Here is a 17,760-nt window from a genome sequence, read left to right as displayed (position 1 = left end):
TGACATGTTTTATAGATCTGACATTATTGGGATTATTTTCTCAAATCAGAATTTATGTGAGCAACAATTGCTCTTATGTGCTTATATATATGGATACATTGTCTGGATCTAATGGTTTTTTGAAGCTGGTTTCAAACAGCTGAAGCTGGTGTTAGAGCAACAAGACCTAACTAAACATGAAATAGTGCCGCTTTATTGTCAGTTAGTTACATCATGATTCATGACAATGATCATTTTAGTGTGAATACAACACATTAACTAATTTTCTGGTGCCAATGACTCTTCCTTTGAGATATGAGAGAATGTTGCAATAAATACTGTGTTCTGTTGGTGTAGAGCTTTGAAGAACCAACATGTCCAGACCAGTCAATTTGGAGCCCAAGGGCATGGCTCAGATAATCACAAGCGTAACAAGTACTAGATTGTGAAACACAAGAGCAATACCCAGGTATCTGAGCCAGTTTGGCTTAAATCCAGCACCATGATACAGGTTACATAGGGTGACTGATGTTAGGGTCAATATCCACCTTCCCACCCACAGGGGAGAAGGCCTCATCTCATAAAGGCTGATATAATATTGAGGCTTTGTTCCATTTCATGCGCTTTATTTAACCAATACATCATAATGAGCTGACACCTCCTCAGCAGGTATAGTCTGAAGATTTGTTATATTTTTCTAGTGTGTATCACAGAACATTAACAGTATCTTCTATTGTGCATGGCATTGTCCAAAACCTATGATAGACACAATTGTAAGCCTCACGGTTCCTTCAGTAACTCACACACTAGTTTATTATGAGTCAGTCCCACACACACCATCCTTCAGTTGGAGAATAATCCACTGCTGAAAATAGTCACCAGCAAATGCTGCGTCCTCCAGTTTGAGCAAAGTTTGTTCAAAATAACAGTGATCAACTGTTTTAAGGTCAGAAATATTAAAATATGCCTTTTTTGTAAAACTGTTGTGTTTTGGAAGGTTTTGTGTGGAATTGAAAGGCAAATATTATAGATCAGATATAATCTCCAGAGCAAGATCAAACGTAGTCAGTTTTTAAACATGCAAATGTCAGTAATCAGGAGAGAATTTATTAAACAGCACAAAAGTCTTGATATCTCCACATGTACACAAAATCAAACATTTCCCCAGAACCAAAGTTACACCCTCCTTTCTTCAACAGGATTCAAGTAATTGTCATTTCATTGCAATAATGAGCCAGATTAATAAAGCCACATATGAATAAACCAATTCAACTTTAACAATCCATAGTATTAAGCCAGAAAGATATAAGTCACTCTGAAGAGTCCAAACCAAAAAGAATTTGCTTTCATTAATCCCAGTTATTGTAGATATAAAAGAACCCCTACTTAATCTAATGCTATGTACATCCGTCTTCTAAAACACTTCTTTACACTGAGCCTAAATGAAAAACCTTAAATATCACTCGTTTGGCAAAACAGGTTTCTGGATTAAAGTAAAACAAAACAATGATTCTGCTGAAAGGAACTATAAGAAAATTATTTACAGTTTCAACTTGTTAAGAGTAAAGGAATAAAACACTTTTTATTCTGTGGGGGGCAGTTACAGCTTAGGTCCTCTTATTGGGCAAACGCTTCACACTTCACTGTCTTTATGTCATTGGAAGAGCAACAGGGCTACAGGTAGCTCCTGTTTAGAATCACTCGGTGACAAACCCAACATTGACAGTTGGGTCGAACACTGATGGGCATTCCGCTTCTTTTTATTTGTATTAGACAGATTTGAAGTTGTATAGAGTGAAAGACCCATTCCTGTATCTACTCCCTGACACCACACAGGGCAAATTAGATCTGAAGTACAGTTGGACAAATTGATGAGATAAACAAAACAAGGAACAAGGCATAACACTCCAAACTCACTCTGCAGTATTCTAACACATACCTGGAGTTACTGAACTATTTCCTGCAGGGATAGAACACCTCTGGCTGAGCATGCACAACATGTTTCTTTGCATATGTTGGACAAGGTCATTTGCATCTGCAGACTGATATCGGGCATGATTCATGCTTCACCCTAGAGGTCTTCACAGGTCCAGGATTTAAAATCCTTTCCAAAACAGGCCACCACAGAAAACTTGAACGTAAATTACATTTTTAAAGTAAAAATGTGCGCCGTTTGGATCTACTGGGATGTGACACATACTGACAGAGAGCCGAGAGCTTTAAGAACAGAACATGCTCCAACCTGATCAAACTAAAAAAAAGTCAAGTAGAATACGTTGGTATCTGTGTTTAGAGTTCAGATCTCAACATGAACATTTCAGTTCATAAAATAGATCTGCTCCTATTGGCTTCTGAACATGAAACAGATTTCTTAAATAAGAATTCAGTAAATTTGTGTTGAGATAAGCCCTTTATCGTATTTTGAATATATTAGTACTAGGATCACGTAGTCAGTAAAAGTGACCTCTAACACAGCTTTAGTATTTCTTTACTGACATGGGTTGATCTAATCAATCTGTAATGAGCCTTTATCAGCTGATAATACTGCTGATGTATCTATCAGGTTCCAGAACTGAATCAGGTCTTGTTAAGAACCCAGTGGACTTGAGAGGACCTCTACTGTGTCCAAGGTGGACCCTCTCTGTCATGTGATCAGCAACTGCCCCTCTCCGTACTTTACCTGAAATGTTTTGGAGGGCGATGTAAGAAATAAGTGATAAAAGTAACAATATGGAAATGGAACAGTTAAGTTAAAGTGTTGTTCGTGTGCTAGAGTCATAAAACAGTTAATCAATAAAAAGTCCCAAGTGAACTGAGGATGTTTTATTTATTCCAGTGCCAGTCTTTAAGACTAATGAAACAATCCCACCACTGAACCACATCAAACTGTTTCATTAGTTTGTCTTTTAATCTGAGATTTTTGCCCCTTGATGCTCTAATCTTGGCCTTCAGAATTTAGCCATTTATACTTATAACTTAGCAGAAACATAACATGACACTTGGGCTTCAATCATGAACTTCAGTTAAAATGCAACTCAAGAAATGGATTCATCTCATTACAGGTTAATATATTAAAAAGTAAAGAAAAAAAACTTTAGAACTGAGAACTCTTCCAAGCAAAACAATGAAGGGGTTCTAATGTGGGAACCTCAAGTCTTGAGTCATTTCAATTATTACTGCATTTTAAGGTCTCCACCCATCTGTTGCTGTCCTTTACCGCTTCAAGAAAGAGTAATCAATAACACCAACGTAAAAGCATATATCATGTGATCAAACACAGAAACAAGCCATGAAGATACTGCACCAAGAAGACCTGGAAAAAAGCACAAATAAATACATCTATCATTGAAAGACTTGAGGGGTTACAATATTAAGGCAATGCAGTGGCATGTTCTTGGTGTTTTTCTCTCATGGATTTCTGGACGATTAAAAAGAAAAGCAAATATTACACTCAATTAAATAAACTCTTCATGTGCACATTAACAAAAAAAAATCTTTAAGGTTTCCTTATCCACTATACCTGACAGCATTTTCTCTGGACACAGTCTGACACGCTGCTCTTCACAGTAGCAATGCCCCGACCACCTCTCCAAACACCCTGCGTTACTTCTACCCCTTTCCTTTTTTAAATGGTCAGAAACCAGACAAACTGCTCCCACAGCAGTAGCACAACCTTGTTTGGAGCAATCTCATGGTGTGTTCAGATCAAAATAGTTTCCCCATGCTGTAATTACATACTAAATCAAAGCAGCGAGGCAAATTTGAGCAAAAGAAATGGACAAACTTATTGTCGTCGCCTGTGGACAGTGAGTTCTATTATAAATCTGAACTTTATAGAAACAGTAAGAGAAGAGGACAAGGTTGAATCTGAAATACTAATGTGAATACAGCCATCATTTTTCTTTACTACAAACATAGTCAGCACAACCCTCCCCTGACTTCTCCAGTCACTCCACAAACAGTCCAGGGGCCAAACTCGCATTTGGCAAAAATCCACTTTGTGTTTGTTCTGAACACACCATTACAGAGTAAACTCCCCCAGTACAATGCTCAAGGTTGCCTCTAAAAAATTAATTACAATCGATGACTCGTGGGCAAGTAACATGGTGGCCATTGAGGCTAAATGAAATAAAACAACTAGAATTGTAAATAAAACTCAGCAAATAATGGAGAAATAAGAAGGGATTAAAGACTGTTCCAGGGGATAGGTCACACCCCACTCTAGTGAATGTAGGCTCGGTAGACTGCAGAAATATCATTGTCTGACTGGTCCAGTGCCTTAGCCCTCTTGTAAACCTGCACAGGGACAATAAAACAATAGTTTTAGTTGCATTGCAGAGTGTTATTACAATGTAGCAGGTTTCATAACTTTGAGAGAGGGACTGTGCTTGAGCAGTCTTCCATGTTGACGACTGGGATACTGATACCCTCCAGTCACATTTGAACCCTAGAAAACTAACCGAGCCCAAATCGAACCCAATGCAGTTAATATGAGCTTCACTGAGTTGTGTTACCCTGTCCCTCACACGCATGGTCATTGCTTGATTCCCCTGATTGCAGGCATGTGCAGTGTATAAAACTGAAATCTTGCCTCTTGTACTCGGATTGACTGGAGTTGTTTAAGACTCAAATCAGAGCTTGCAAAATGTTGGCGAGTAGCTTCTGCTACATCTGAAGAGTTCACACTAATCAAAGGCTTTTGTCGGCAAGTTGCAAAACGTGTTTGCGACTGGCAAATCGCGCTGAAAATCATGTAGTTTGAACAAGTCTCCCACCCAGCTTATTTAATCTAGGAAATTACAATGTTTCCTAATAAATTAACTTTCTTCAGCAGTCTTTGGAATCTACCAGATAAATTTCAACTATACAAACAAATATCCATGTGTATTGAAAGGAGACAGGCAGTCTTTTCTCACCAGATCAGAATAAAGAAGAAAAGTTATTTTGTTGTAAAGAAATAATTTTAAGTCATTAAGAAAGCGATGCACCTGAAACTGATAATAAATATAAGAACAGAGTGGCACCTCATTGGCAGCCGCAGCCATTGGGGTCGGATGGTTGGCCATGTCGCCCATGGAGATGGCCAGCCTCAGATCCTTCTGAATATGTTTCAAATAGTAGTCTGGTTTAAAGTTGCCCTGTAAAATATCTGGAAATTTCAGGAAGAAGTGTTATTATAGGACTACCTTCAAAAATACTTCACATTATTTTTAGTTTTGTCAAAAGCCTCAAACTCAACATTGAAATGAGAAAATGAACAAATAATTTTTAAAAAACTATAAAAAAAAAAATGGCCTGAAATGTGTTCAGGCCATTCATGCCAAATTACTTACTTTGGCATTTCTGGTCCACAAAGGTGCTCGCCATCTGGCCCTGGCACAAGATGTCCAGGAAGGTCTGCTGTGATTGGCCAGTGGCCTGGGCCAGAGTAAGCCCCTCTGCAATGGTGGCCATGAAGCTGCCCTGCACCATGTTGAGGATCAGCATCATCCTCGCTGCATTCCCTGCTTCACCTAGATTAAAACACAAATTTTCACACATAAAAGGAAAAGAGAAATACGGAACAGTCTCAACCCAAAAAATAAATGCACATAACATACCTAGGAAGAAGGAGGTCTTGCCCATGGCCTGGAAGCAGCTGCTGCAGTCCTCATAGACTGTCCTGTCACCAGCTGCCACAATCACCAGCATCCCATCATTGGAGAGCTGCTGGCTTCCTGCCACTGGAGCCTCCAGGAAACGGCCGCCCCGCAACGTGATCACCTCAAATTCAAACATTAAAAAAAAACTTTTAAGTAGAAATGCTTATTATTTTATCATTTGGAATTTGTGTGTGTTGGTGTATACCTGTGAGAGTTCTGTGATTGTCTCTGGGTCAACAGTGGACATCTCCACATAGCATTTCCCTGGCCTGATTCCCTGCAGCACCCCACTGGGTCCGAGCACCAACTGCAGAGCAACAAATACAGGCGTAGAAATGTTTTTACCCATAATCCAGCAATTCACACCTCAGCAGTAAGCCCTTTTGTGTTGTTTAGATGATACTTACATCCCGGGCGGCCTTTGGGTCAGAGACGCAGGAAAAGGTGATGTCACACGTGGAAGCCACCTCTGCAGGAGTCCGGCCTAACCTGGCGCCCTCCTGAACGAAAAGGTCACACTGAAACACAGCGGGCAAGGGTCGTTAGCGGCAGAAACAGTTATTTGACATTTATTTAACAGGTTCACAAATACACAGCCTCATTCTTTTTCTCTGCCTTTGGCTGCATCTACATTGATGGACATTTTAAGTGTAAAACTAAAACAATCCCTTCTTTTAAATGTTCAGGTGAGCATGTTTATTTGTCCATCGTCTTTGCTAGCAGTATGTTGTAATGTATAGGCAATAATTTGACTATTTTATGTGTATCTATATACTAGTTTTTTGTCACTTAATCTTTTGTATTTATGATTGTAAAGACTGTAGATTAAATTAATTAGATTCACTTCATTGTCATTACATAGTACAGGCACGATCCAACAAAATAATGTGGGTCTAACCAGAAGTACAATCAGCAATTAGCTCCACAAATGATATATATAACAGGATATTCAGAGGTGCAATGAAGTGGATTGGATATGGGAACAATTGTTTGATAGTAAATAATGTTTCTATAATATAGACATTGTTCCAGATTTATTTACCGCCACTGCTACAACTGCTACATCCTGGGGGGAAACACTGATCTTTATAACATAATAATATAGTCATCTTAAAATGTGAAATGTGACAGATAATTAACACTGCATCAAATCATAGATGTTAATCAGTGATGGTGACGTTTCCTATGTGACAGTGACTGTACATACCTTTTCTGCTGTGCGATTCCACACGGTGACCAAGTGACCCATTTTCAGCAGGTTGGAAACTATACCACTGCCCATCAGCCCCAGACCCAGGAACCCTATCCTGGAGAGAAGAATCAAATAGAAAAACGTTAAAACACAAGCAAACTAATAATAATATGAAACACTAACATTAATTTACACTCACTGAGTAATTTATTAGGAACACCTATACATCTGCCTTATTTTGCACTCAGCCAATAATATGGCAGCAGTGCAGGATATAAAACCCTGCAGATATAAGCTATAGGCTTGCGTAGGTCAGTCACTTGTGAAGACCATCACCATTCCCCCCCAAACCCCTACACTGAACGGATTGCAGAGTAGCAGAAGAAGCAGATTTGCGTGCTGACCGGCGCAGAGTAATGCGCTTCCGGTAATAACGGCCGACTCCTGTTTTGCATTTTATTTAACTTTTTATATATTTTTATTTTACATATATTTTTTTCAATGTGCAATACGTATTGTGTTCTATGTTCATTGTATGCACCTTGAACCATAACAAATTCCAGGTAGGTGTAAACCTACTTGGCAATAAATACATTCTGATTTTGCTTCTGATTCTGATTATTATTAAGAGGACTTTTCTCATTATAATGATTAGGGGATAATTGTTTCTCTCATCGCATTTGCAGATATGGCTTTCCAGCTCAATTTAGTAAGTCATTTTAATAATGGTGTTTAGTAATACTGCAGTCAGCATGTGTTTATACCTTTTATCTGTGGGTGTGATGCTGCCATTGATGGCTGTGCTGTCGGCTGCTTGGATAGATGTTGACCCTGTGTCCTGCACAAAAATATAAGAGAAATAAAACTGTCAACAAGTAAAAAGATTGTACAAAAAGTGAATCCCTAAAAGATTAAACATTTTACCGGGTACTGTTACAGCAAATTATTATAGTTTAAATATTTTGCCAGTTACTGTAACAAAAATGATTTTACTTTACCTCTTCAATGATCTTCAGGCGCTTGCTGGTGGGTTCCATTGATGAGGCTGGCTGTGGGCAGGGAGGAAACAAACCATTCAATTGAGGTGTGGATCAGGTTAGTAGTTTAATCACTTTCCTCAACAATGTTAGACATTTCTATTATTTTCTCAGGAAATGATGCAGATATTAATAGAAAATACATATTTATGGTGTGAACATCTATGAGTTTGTGCATTTTGCTGGAGACGACTCCTTTTTCCAATATAAAAGTGACACACAAGTGTAGGATTGTTTGGCTTTGGTGGAGATAAGCCCTCTATTGAAAGCTTTTTTGACTTCTGTCTTCTTTATGTTTATTATTATTTATCCACATTGTTTGACTTTATTTTCTTTCCTTATGCCTGTCCTTTGCAAAGCACTTAGTAACCACTAGTTTGTGGTACGTGCAATATAAATAAACTTTGTTACAACTGTGCCAGTGTTGTGTATTGAGTGCCGATTGTAGAAGTGCCATTGAGAAAATCCCCTGTAAGCTGAAAAAGGAGGAGGATTTATCACTTTAGCTGCAGGCTGTTTTGGTTTAACTGCTACAGGCCTACATTGGTGCGAGTTTCTGGTGGGGGTTCACACTGCAGCTATTGGCATGCATTTGGGTGTGTCTAGATAGAAGAGACCAAGATAACATTTCGTACTACATTAACTTCCCTACTGATCGAATCAGATTCAAGCTGACAAATTCAGAGCCAAACTCAAGCCCACAGCATGTCAGAGACCCCCGCTCAGATCTGGTATTAAAATCCACCCTGAGCGATCTGATCCCAAGTTGTCAGCGCTAAGTTCAGCTCACACTCAAATGCATCCCGAGATCGGATCCCTAAGTCCACTTTCAGAGGTGGTGTGGGATGAATGTGGCCACATTCTTATAGAAGGTGTATAACCAAATTCTTCCTGGTCTACATTAAAGGGCCGTCTTCTCGGCTGATGTCATCTGCCTCCCAGAGTTTAAACATGTTGACGCTTCTCAGTGTCCATACATCGATTCGTTTGTAGCCCCAATATCCAAACTGATCACCACATATTGTCTAATACTTTTCTTAAATTGGTTGGTTGCACAAGATCCAAAGAAAATAATCTTCATGTTCAGGTTGAGACAACAACCCCTCCCTCTAAGTGACAGGAAAGGTGTAGAAGTGACAGTGTTGGGCAGCATGTTTCCTCGTACCTTCTCAGACTGGCTCAGAAGGAAGTGATGGAAATGTGGGTCGTCCTTTACAGGCTGCAACAGAACAAGAGTTCAGTGGGACAGTGTTCTCTATGGATAGAAACCCCTTGAGCCTGCATTGCACAGTGCTGACATGTCGGGGCTCTTTTTACAGTGTGCCATGTTTTCCTACAAGTCCTCCAAGAGCATGGATTTTAATTTAAAGAGCATCATTTCTTCATTTCATTTTCTGACAGTCTAATGTTTGCCCTAAAAACCTTGCCCTCTTTTAGACACCTTCTGCTCAAGTACAAATGTTCTCTGCTCCTGCTCATAACTGTTTGTCTGCACTATGGCCCTGTTCACACCAGGCATTCACAAGTGTCTTGGATGATGCGATTAAAGTGGTTGGGTAAATGCCTCTAAGACACATTGAGATCCGATCACTCAGACCACATTCTTTTTGGAGAGGAGATACTGTGTCTTCGGACTTAGGTGACACATTCAACCCAGTTGTCTGGACATTTTCCGGAGGGCATGTCTGAAAACGGCTTTAGAGTTGGAGCAGAGTCAAATCTGAACATGAGCTGGGGCTGTTGGGAGAGATCAGCGTTTTGATAAAAGCCTGGGAATATCTGAATGTGAAATGAAGAAACAATATTCGCCACTTTAAACTACTCTACCCTTGAATATAGATGGGTAAGAAAAATCCATACAGTTTCTGGTAAGCAGTTCAATCAAAGAACAAAAAATGGGACTACGCCTGGAAGTGTTGATCATAAAAGACCATTTTTAAACTTGTCTTTCATGATCTCCTCAATGCACTACAGTAAACGTAAACACTAATGCGAAATGTGTGTTCACTATTAATTTAGGTAAATAAAAAAAGTCTATTTGCATTGGCTGAATATCGAGTCTCACACCAGGTAAACAAACAGTTTTCTATTCAAAATAACCAGAGCTCCAACAAACAAAGTTCTTCATCTGACAACTGTGTTAATAAATAACTGACGTTTGAAGTTGCCTACACCGGTAATGTCCACAAATTCTGTTTTTAACATCAGTTGATTCCACTTCTACACTAATCTGATACTCTTCCAGCCAAACTGTGAAAAGGAATTAAAAATTAAAATAAAGGTGTATAACAGTGTTTTCTGAAACCAAACAATTTTGATTCCAGTAACTTCAGATATACTGCACCTCTACTTAAAATGAACCATTCAACCAACACAGCCAGCCATTATCTCAGTCTGTCAACATATTCATTCTTTGTGTCTGGTTTTGAATGCCCTTCCAGGGCAAATCACAGTCCTACCAGACCATACCCCAACACACATTGCTGAGCCACCTTCCGGTTTCTGAGCTATGACTGAAAAGGTTTTCTGCTTACTGGCAACACAAACAGCGCCGCACATATGCAATGTACATTACACTCAACTCTGGTGGCAACACATTCTCTTCATGATAAACTAAATGAAGCACCTGAAATTGCATCGATACATTTAAAAGCAGAGGGATGCTCCGTGTTTAACCGTTTGTGTTACCTCTTGACGAGCCAATCAGCCAGCAGTTGTCTGCTGATGACGAGTTTGGACTATTTTGCTGTATTGAGGTCTGACACATGTTGAATTTTTGTATTTGGTTGAGGGTTTATTAATTATTAATTAATTATATGATTTAATGTAAAAAAAAATTTTTTTAAAGATGAGTATTATTATAATTATATATTATTAATAATGCTAAACATTTAGACCTTTTGGACTTGATAAGTTCTATGTAGTTTTGTGCTATAAGTGAAACAGCAAACTGACCATTTATTATGTTTGTGTGAAACTGTTTCCACTGACATTAGAAGACCGGTTAATGACTCATGTATTTGCAGCTGCAATGTTTCTTTACATGCACGTACACAAACCTGGTGGTCATTCAATTCAGAACAATTTATCCAGGAATGGTCATCAACCCTGGTCCTGAGGAACAGGCTGCTCATAGAAGGCAGGAGGCTAACCTGGAAATCAGGTCAACTCAACCAAACCTCAACCTGCTTTTGGGTCTCCACATACAGGGTTGGTGAACATCTCAAAAGCACATGTCAAATAGACAGCTGTTGAGGTGTCCAGAGTGTGCACCCAACAGGTAAGAAGGGAAAGGTCAGCAGTTGTTGGTGAGTAAAGCCAAAGGTTAAAGTTCAGGTAGAAGAACAGCAAGGCAAGGCAGGCTTTGTGGGAGAGGGGGGGGGTTCACCTACACTGCTTTCCCAATTGAATCCTGAGCCAGGTCCAGCCCCCAGCCTCTCAATAGTGGATGGCTCGGGGTCAGAGTCAGTCAAGTCCTTAAGGAGGAGAGAGACACATATTCACCTTCGAAATCAAAGGGTGAACTTGTTGCTGGTCTACTGTAGTGGGGGACTTTCACTTGTACAGAAGAGACAATGTTGAGTGGATTCCATTCACCTCCACTGTTTAGGGCAGAGGCAGAAATCCCTGGACACACAAAAACCCACTGATCTGCACGGATAGATCCCACTATAGACAGGGGAGAAACCCCTTTAGGCAAGGCTACTGATGTCAGGTGGCTGTTCTTCTGACCACATTAGCCCTGCAGCCCCTGCTGCTGTGATACTGCAGGTATCACGCTAGTTGACAATCCTATTAAGTGCAGATGACTGAGGAATTAAAAAACTGGATTATGAAAACAACATACTGTGAGGACAGCTGATGACAATTCTAATGCAGGAACAACTTTCATTGTATTTTAACAGTCTAGAAATGATTTAACATCATATCAGCTTTTACCCTATATTTCACTAGTATATAACAATAAATTCCTTATTACTTTATTAATAGGTTTGTTGTTGAATTTGATTGAAATAAACAAAAGGTTTATGTCAGCAAGATGGACGTTGCAGCTTTAGAGCACTGTGATTAGTGTACTTTACCATATGAATTATAAATCCACATTCAATTTATAGGTGACAACCTGCAACCTCAAAGTTAACTTTAGTTTGAGTGTAAAATCAATGACCACAACAGAAAATGTTTATGAAATTAGCTAGTTAAATTTTAGTCTTTAAGACCTGCAGACAGTGTCTAATAAGTGGAACAAAACCCTGCAGGACCAGCCTCGTGGTATGGTTAAAGAAATCGATGCCAGGACCCAACTGAAGAGGGGGAAACGCTATTTAAATCTTGTTAATTTCCCCTGCATTGTGAGGCTGTGTGTTCTATTCCTACTTCTGCCTGACATTGACAAATCTCCTCTCTGTAAATACTAATGAGGCCTGGAAGCCTATGGTCTGTACTATGAAGCCGGAACTGTAGTAATAGTGGTACTTTTAGGTTTAAGTATTGCGTTTTCAGTCCTATGAAGCTGGTGCACTTCATGCTAATCAGCTAATAAGTTTGAAATAATGAAAAAAATCAATCAGTTCACTGGAAAACTAGTCAATGCAGCTCAGAACAACGAAAATCTCTGACATAAAAAAAAGCTCAGCAGAATTACTTAGAGATAAAATCGCTATGCTAATTTACAGTCAATCATTTGGAAGACTTTAAAAATCTCAAATTATTTGAGTTGGTTTTCTATTGTAGTTATTTGATAGTGTTATTTACATAGGTTAAATGTCACTTTTGGATATCACTGTGACCAAGTCAGCCTGCAGGTATCTGCGTTTCTTTTCATATCATAAATCAGAACTTACTTCACTTTTCTGATGATCTTGCTTATAATAAACAACTGTGCTCCCTCCACAAAAATGGGCTCGTAGCTGGATAAGAAAACCCTTCAAACCCCAAATTTAACAGCAATGTTGGTAACCTCTGACAGTGCTAAGTGGCTAATTGGAATTTAGTATCATCGTCTGAGTGTTGCAAAAGTTGAGTTCCATCAACATCCCTGGAAGTGGAAAATGGCTTTTATTTATTCATTTTTAACAGTTCTGTTAGTGGAGACTGGATGACTTGACCACATATTTTTGGGAATCAGACTATAGTCTATCTTGTTTTAAAGGTGAATAGAGCTATAGGTCACATTAGGGCTGCTTTATTAATCGAAATTTAATCGTGATTACAATTATGGGGTCAGACATCTCCAAACTACTATAATCGAGTTGAAACGATTATTTGGCATTTTTTTCGAAAGAGACGCTCATGCGCAGTTCAGTCCTTCGCCCAAAGCATTCAACGCGGCCCCGCTGACTGGCACTCGCTCTCAAGCAGCTGTGAAGTGAAGGAGGCGAGTTGTGTGTGTGGGGACCGGCGGTATTTAAAAAACAGCGCAAGTGGAAAATGGCAGAGGGAGGGCAGCCCTGTTTAATCGACAAAAAGGGTCGGAAAAGTTCGAACAATCCGACGAGGAGCAGCACCACACGATGTAGCTGCCGCGCAGCGTCCATTCTCCAGCGCGCAGCCGCCAGACACCGGATCCGCGCGGGTCAGCCCCCGATTCTCCGCCTGTTGTTGTATGGAACCCGTTCAATGTCGGGGTTCAGGGGTAAAGGATGATGGTCCCCATAGCCCCCCCCCCCCACCCCTCACTTTCTCTCTCTGTCTGTCTGCTTATAGTGGGGGAGGCAGATGGGGACATTTAATAATGAGAGGAAATTTCAAAGTTCTCAGTTACTAAGTGTTTTTTTGGAGAGTGCTAGGGTTGCCATCATTAAGGGTTTAAATAACCGGGCACAGATATCCTGGTTTCACGGAGGAATAAGACACGCAGCCATCATCTGTGTTTACCGGAAACGGAAGTGAATGGTACTTCCGGTTACAGTCATATAATGAATAAAGCATAGACTTCAGAATAAGGGCACATATTAATAATCGTTTGAATAATCGTGACTTCGATATTGTCCAAAATAATCGTGATTATTATTTTTTCCATAATCGAGCAGCCCTAGGTCACATACATCATTCTCACAAAAGAAATAGACAATCCCTTCAGACAGTGCGAGGATCTAAATGTTGAAAAAGGATGGGGTTCAGAACTGACATAATCTTAATCTATTAACTGAGTCGCCCTCTCTTTTTAATGCCGAATATTGAGAAATCTTCAACTAATGTTGACAGATTTTTTTTAAACTTTTGGTGTCAAACTGACCTTCTCAGAAGGGTCCTTCAGTGCACTAAGATCCTCATCATCCTCCTCCAGTATTTTCAGTGGCTTGTTAGGTGTCTTCTTTCCCTTTGAATCTCCTTTACCCTCTGAGTTCTGTCAAAAAACACACTTTTGGTTAGAACTACCTTTTCATCTAAGAGTTATGTTGATTACTGATCAATAATTGTTTCTGGTACTTTGAAATGAAGGGAAGTATTCAGCAGATTGAACGACAGTGAAGACAATGAGCAAAATGTTCCTTACATGTATTTATTTTGGGTGTGCTGTGGCATAACAGGTGCTGTGGCATAACAACAGGACTGGGTATTACTGCAATGAATTGTCATGTTTACCTTGGTAACAAGATAAGTTCTTCTTTAATACAGCAGGCACCAGATGCGCCAACAACTCTAATCTATCAGAATTTACTGAACATTGTCAGCTGTTATATGATAATTTTCTAAAAAGAGAAAATCTAAATAAAGAGATTTTGCTGATAAATACGTTAGGTAAGGCCGTAAAACTTTTTGTTGTCTGACCACAAAGCAGATAACACGCATGTTATTCATGATGGAGGTGTGTAATGGAGCCATGGCTACATGCAAACAGAGGTAGATGCTGATACAGTTAACTCTGTTAGCTACTCAACCGATATTTTCAATCATGAAGAATGTGCAGATTCCAGATCCATATCAGGATAATCAAGATCCTGCCTCGCAAGAGATATTTTGTCATACTGTGCATTTTCTTTAGAGTACAGCCACTGTACTTCAAGCTGTATGTCCATAAATTACAGTATGCCTTCAACCTACACCAGTCTGAAATGTGTGCATTATGCAAATATGTATACGAACCAATAACCTATATTGATAGCAGAACCCATTTCAATTGAATGTCTCACCTGTTCTTTCCCCTTTGCCTTCTTTAGGAAGTCTTCCACTGCATCAACCGCCTGCTGGAAGCGCTTTCCTTTATTTATTTTGATCATCTCCTCTTTGTGGGGGTGATATGGCTTCAGCTGTTCTACTTTAATCCAGGCACTGCACAGACACACAACTTTTAGACATTTGCTGGAGAAGACACTGCAGTCTTAATCAGAACAAAAAGATTACAATTCAAACTTACTGGTCTTCAGTTCCAAAGAATTTCACAAAATGGCATTTTTTACCCCTGGGCTTTTTCAGGTCCTTTGGAGGGCTTACTACCTGAAACATGAATAAAGGTTTTAGGGTTATATCATCGTAAGTGTCATGTAAATTGTAATATTGATTTGAACCAGCTAGTGTGACGTGTCTTTGGTCCTTACCTTTCCTGGCCATGGTGGGTAACGCCCGAGCTTCCCCCTAAAATAAGAGAGATACATTTAGCCATGGCTTTTATTGCTGGCACCACAGAACGTATTTGGTACAAAAAATATTTGTTTGTAATACAGTTTATGATTAAATCAAAAAAAAGTGTGCTGGTTTTAGAAGGTGAAGTTCTGGTACAGCTGCTTGTGTTTAGATGACATTTGACTTCAGACCTTTGCCTTCTTTTCCTGAATTAAAAATGTGTTTTAAAGAAAAGTCCATATTGTTTTGAATGTGTACCAAATGTTCATTATCAGCACATGTATCAGGAAAAAACAATTGATTGTCACAACACAACACATACTGGGCAAAACAAGCAGAACAGCAAAACTGGTCAACTGTACTTCGCAACTAGAATACAGAGAAGAGACTGAATGGGGAAAAAGACAAGGGGGGGGGCAGAACTGGCTTAAATAAACAGTGAGGCACATGTTGTTAGTGTGTTTATCCCATAGTGCTTGTCATTCGGTGTTGTTTGCCTTTGTGTCCTCATAACACGCATTTCATAAAGCCATGTTTGTAGCAGGCCCGGGTTAAGTTGAATACTGTTTTGATACAGCCAAGTGCGAGATTACATTAAATTCTGACAGCTGGTGTTGTCAATAACAGGAGAAATACAAGCCGCTTCACTTGCTGGTGCTGTGGAGCTTTGTGATCATATAAACATTGTGATTTTGATACTGATAAGCACTACTACGAAGTATTTTATTAGTCCCGCAATGGGGAAAAGTGCAATGTCTCGGGACGTGGGACGCCAGTACACAGGACAACCTGCCCCTCTCCCCTAGTGAGACCAGCGCCATGAAGCTGGAGCGACCGGTTCGTCGTCGCTCTCCGCACAGATGAGCCTCATCTCCGGGTTAAACCTCAGCTCGGAGAAGCGGCTGCTCCACTTCACCCGGAAGCCGAGCAGAGCAACAGAGGAGGTCCGCTGCAGCTACGCAGCTAGCAAAGCCCACAACACTTCCACAACACGATACAATACGAAGTGCTGGGCGAAAATAAACAAATGCACACGTCGCCGAAAGGAAAATAAGAGCAACAGACGAGGCTGTGTTCGGATAAACGGGTTCCTTCAGGTATAAAGCCTCCGTGTCGCCTGGCCGCTTGCTAGCAGCTAACGACGGCTGCTGGCTGAGTCAGCTCGGTTAGCAATTTGTTTGGGTAGACTATCATCTGACCAAGTGCGCGTACACGTCCGCGAACTGCGCCTGTTCGAAGCCCACAGATACAAACATTAGCGCTGAACTGTCGAGTACGATACAGGGAGTCATTTCACAGTGTTTCAATGGGATCTCACCACACTAGGTCCCCGATTCTCAGATGCACCGTCGCCATCTTACAACTTTAATAAAACGTCGCACTGAATGAGGAGGAAGACAACACACACCCACTAATCACATGCGACGACAGGCCGTCCCTCCCTACGTCACTTCCGCTCTGCTCTTGTGTCAATCAGGAATTTGACTTTCAGCACTATATCGATAGACGTTTACCTTGTTAGAGGAAGAGCAAAGAACAACAACAACAACAAAAACACAAACAAACGAATGTAAATAATGGCCGAATGTTTTTGTTTCACTTTCTGATATAATGGTTCCTAATTTTCTACCTCTGCGTATTTGTGATTCTTTGGTGATGAATGCAAAATAAAAAATGTAATATTAATGTTTCACTGCACAATTAAAAAACATTGAGAGAAGCTCAGATTAAACCAATACATTTTTTAATTTTTTTTGACTGTCGATGTCTGGAATAGCTGCTCTTAAATTTCATAATTTTTTCAATGAATTTAAAACATATTTCAATTTATTATAACATTTACATTGTCGAAGAGGTGCAGTAATGACATTTGTAAATACCGGTGTTATGGACAGCCTTGTGTTGACCACAATATAAAGGCACCGTGCTCAATACATTTACAATCAGGTACAAATTCTGAACAGCTGACCTAAGAAAACTGAGCCACCTGTAAATCATAAGCTGAAGCTGACACCACGACTTATTATTTATTTATCATTATATAAGACTATACAGTATATGCCTGGAAGACAGGTGATCTAATTTTACTTTGATTTGTATTTTATATGATTATTCTTGTCATGTGTTTTTATTTCTGAATGCAATAAAAGTTTTACTGTCAGCTTTGAAAGTGCTTTCTGCATTATATTTACACTGGCTGTCATCAAAAGAAGCAGTTCTTCTTTCTTCCACTCCACATCATTTTAGAGGAACATATACTTTCATCTCTTTGAAGTTGAAGAAACTACACAATGGCTTTTTAGTACATATACATGAAAAGCTTTTAAGATACTTCACATCTTTA

General features: G+C 39.7%; 1 protein-coding gene across 3 annotated transcripts; it reads right to left on the bottom strand.

Annotated features, from left to right (window-relative positions):
- Positions 1 to 1,066: 1,066 nt before the first annotated feature.
- Positions 1,067 to 16,820, bottom strand: glyr1 (glyoxylate reductase 1 homolog (Arabidopsis)). Of its 3 annotated transcripts, XM_061090456.1 has the most exons (16): positions 16,735 to 16,820; positions 15,392 to 15,428; positions 15,211 to 15,290; positions 14,987 to 15,125; positions 14,089 to 14,199; positions 11,243 to 11,326; positions 9,016 to 9,069; positions 7,812 to 7,862; positions 7,578 to 7,651; positions 6,829 to 6,928; positions 6,029 to 6,139; positions 5,827 to 5,928; positions 5,580 to 5,742; positions 5,313 to 5,492; positions 5,004 to 5,128; positions 1,067 to 4,275 (listed from the first exon to the last, which is right to left on the bottom strand). In XM_061090456.1, exons 1-16 carry the CDS (start codon positions 16,770 to 16,772, stop codon positions 4,201 to 4,203), a joined length of 1,524 nt encoding a protein of 507 aa, XP_060946439.1. In that variant the 5' UTR covers positions 16,773 to 16,820; the 3' UTR covers positions 1,067 to 4,200. The 3 variants fall into 3 exon arrangements, with proteins under 3 accessions (XP_060946439.1, XP_060946440.1, XP_060946441.1); XM_061090457.1 differs by lacking the exon at positions 9,016 to 9,069; XM_061090458.1 differs by lacking the exon at positions 11,243 to 11,326.
- Positions 16,821 to 17,760: the final 940 nt, after the last annotated feature.

Source organism: Limanda limanda, chromosome 17 (genome assembly GCF_963576545.1).
Source record: "Limanda limanda chromosome 17, fLimLim1.1, whole genome shotgun sequence".
NCBI classification, from domain to species: Eukaryota; Metazoa; Chordata; class Actinopteri; order Pleuronectiformes; family Pleuronectidae; genus Limanda; species Limanda limanda.
Note: the sequence above shows the minus strand (reverse complement) of the source record. Positions and strands in the feature narration are given on the sequence as shown.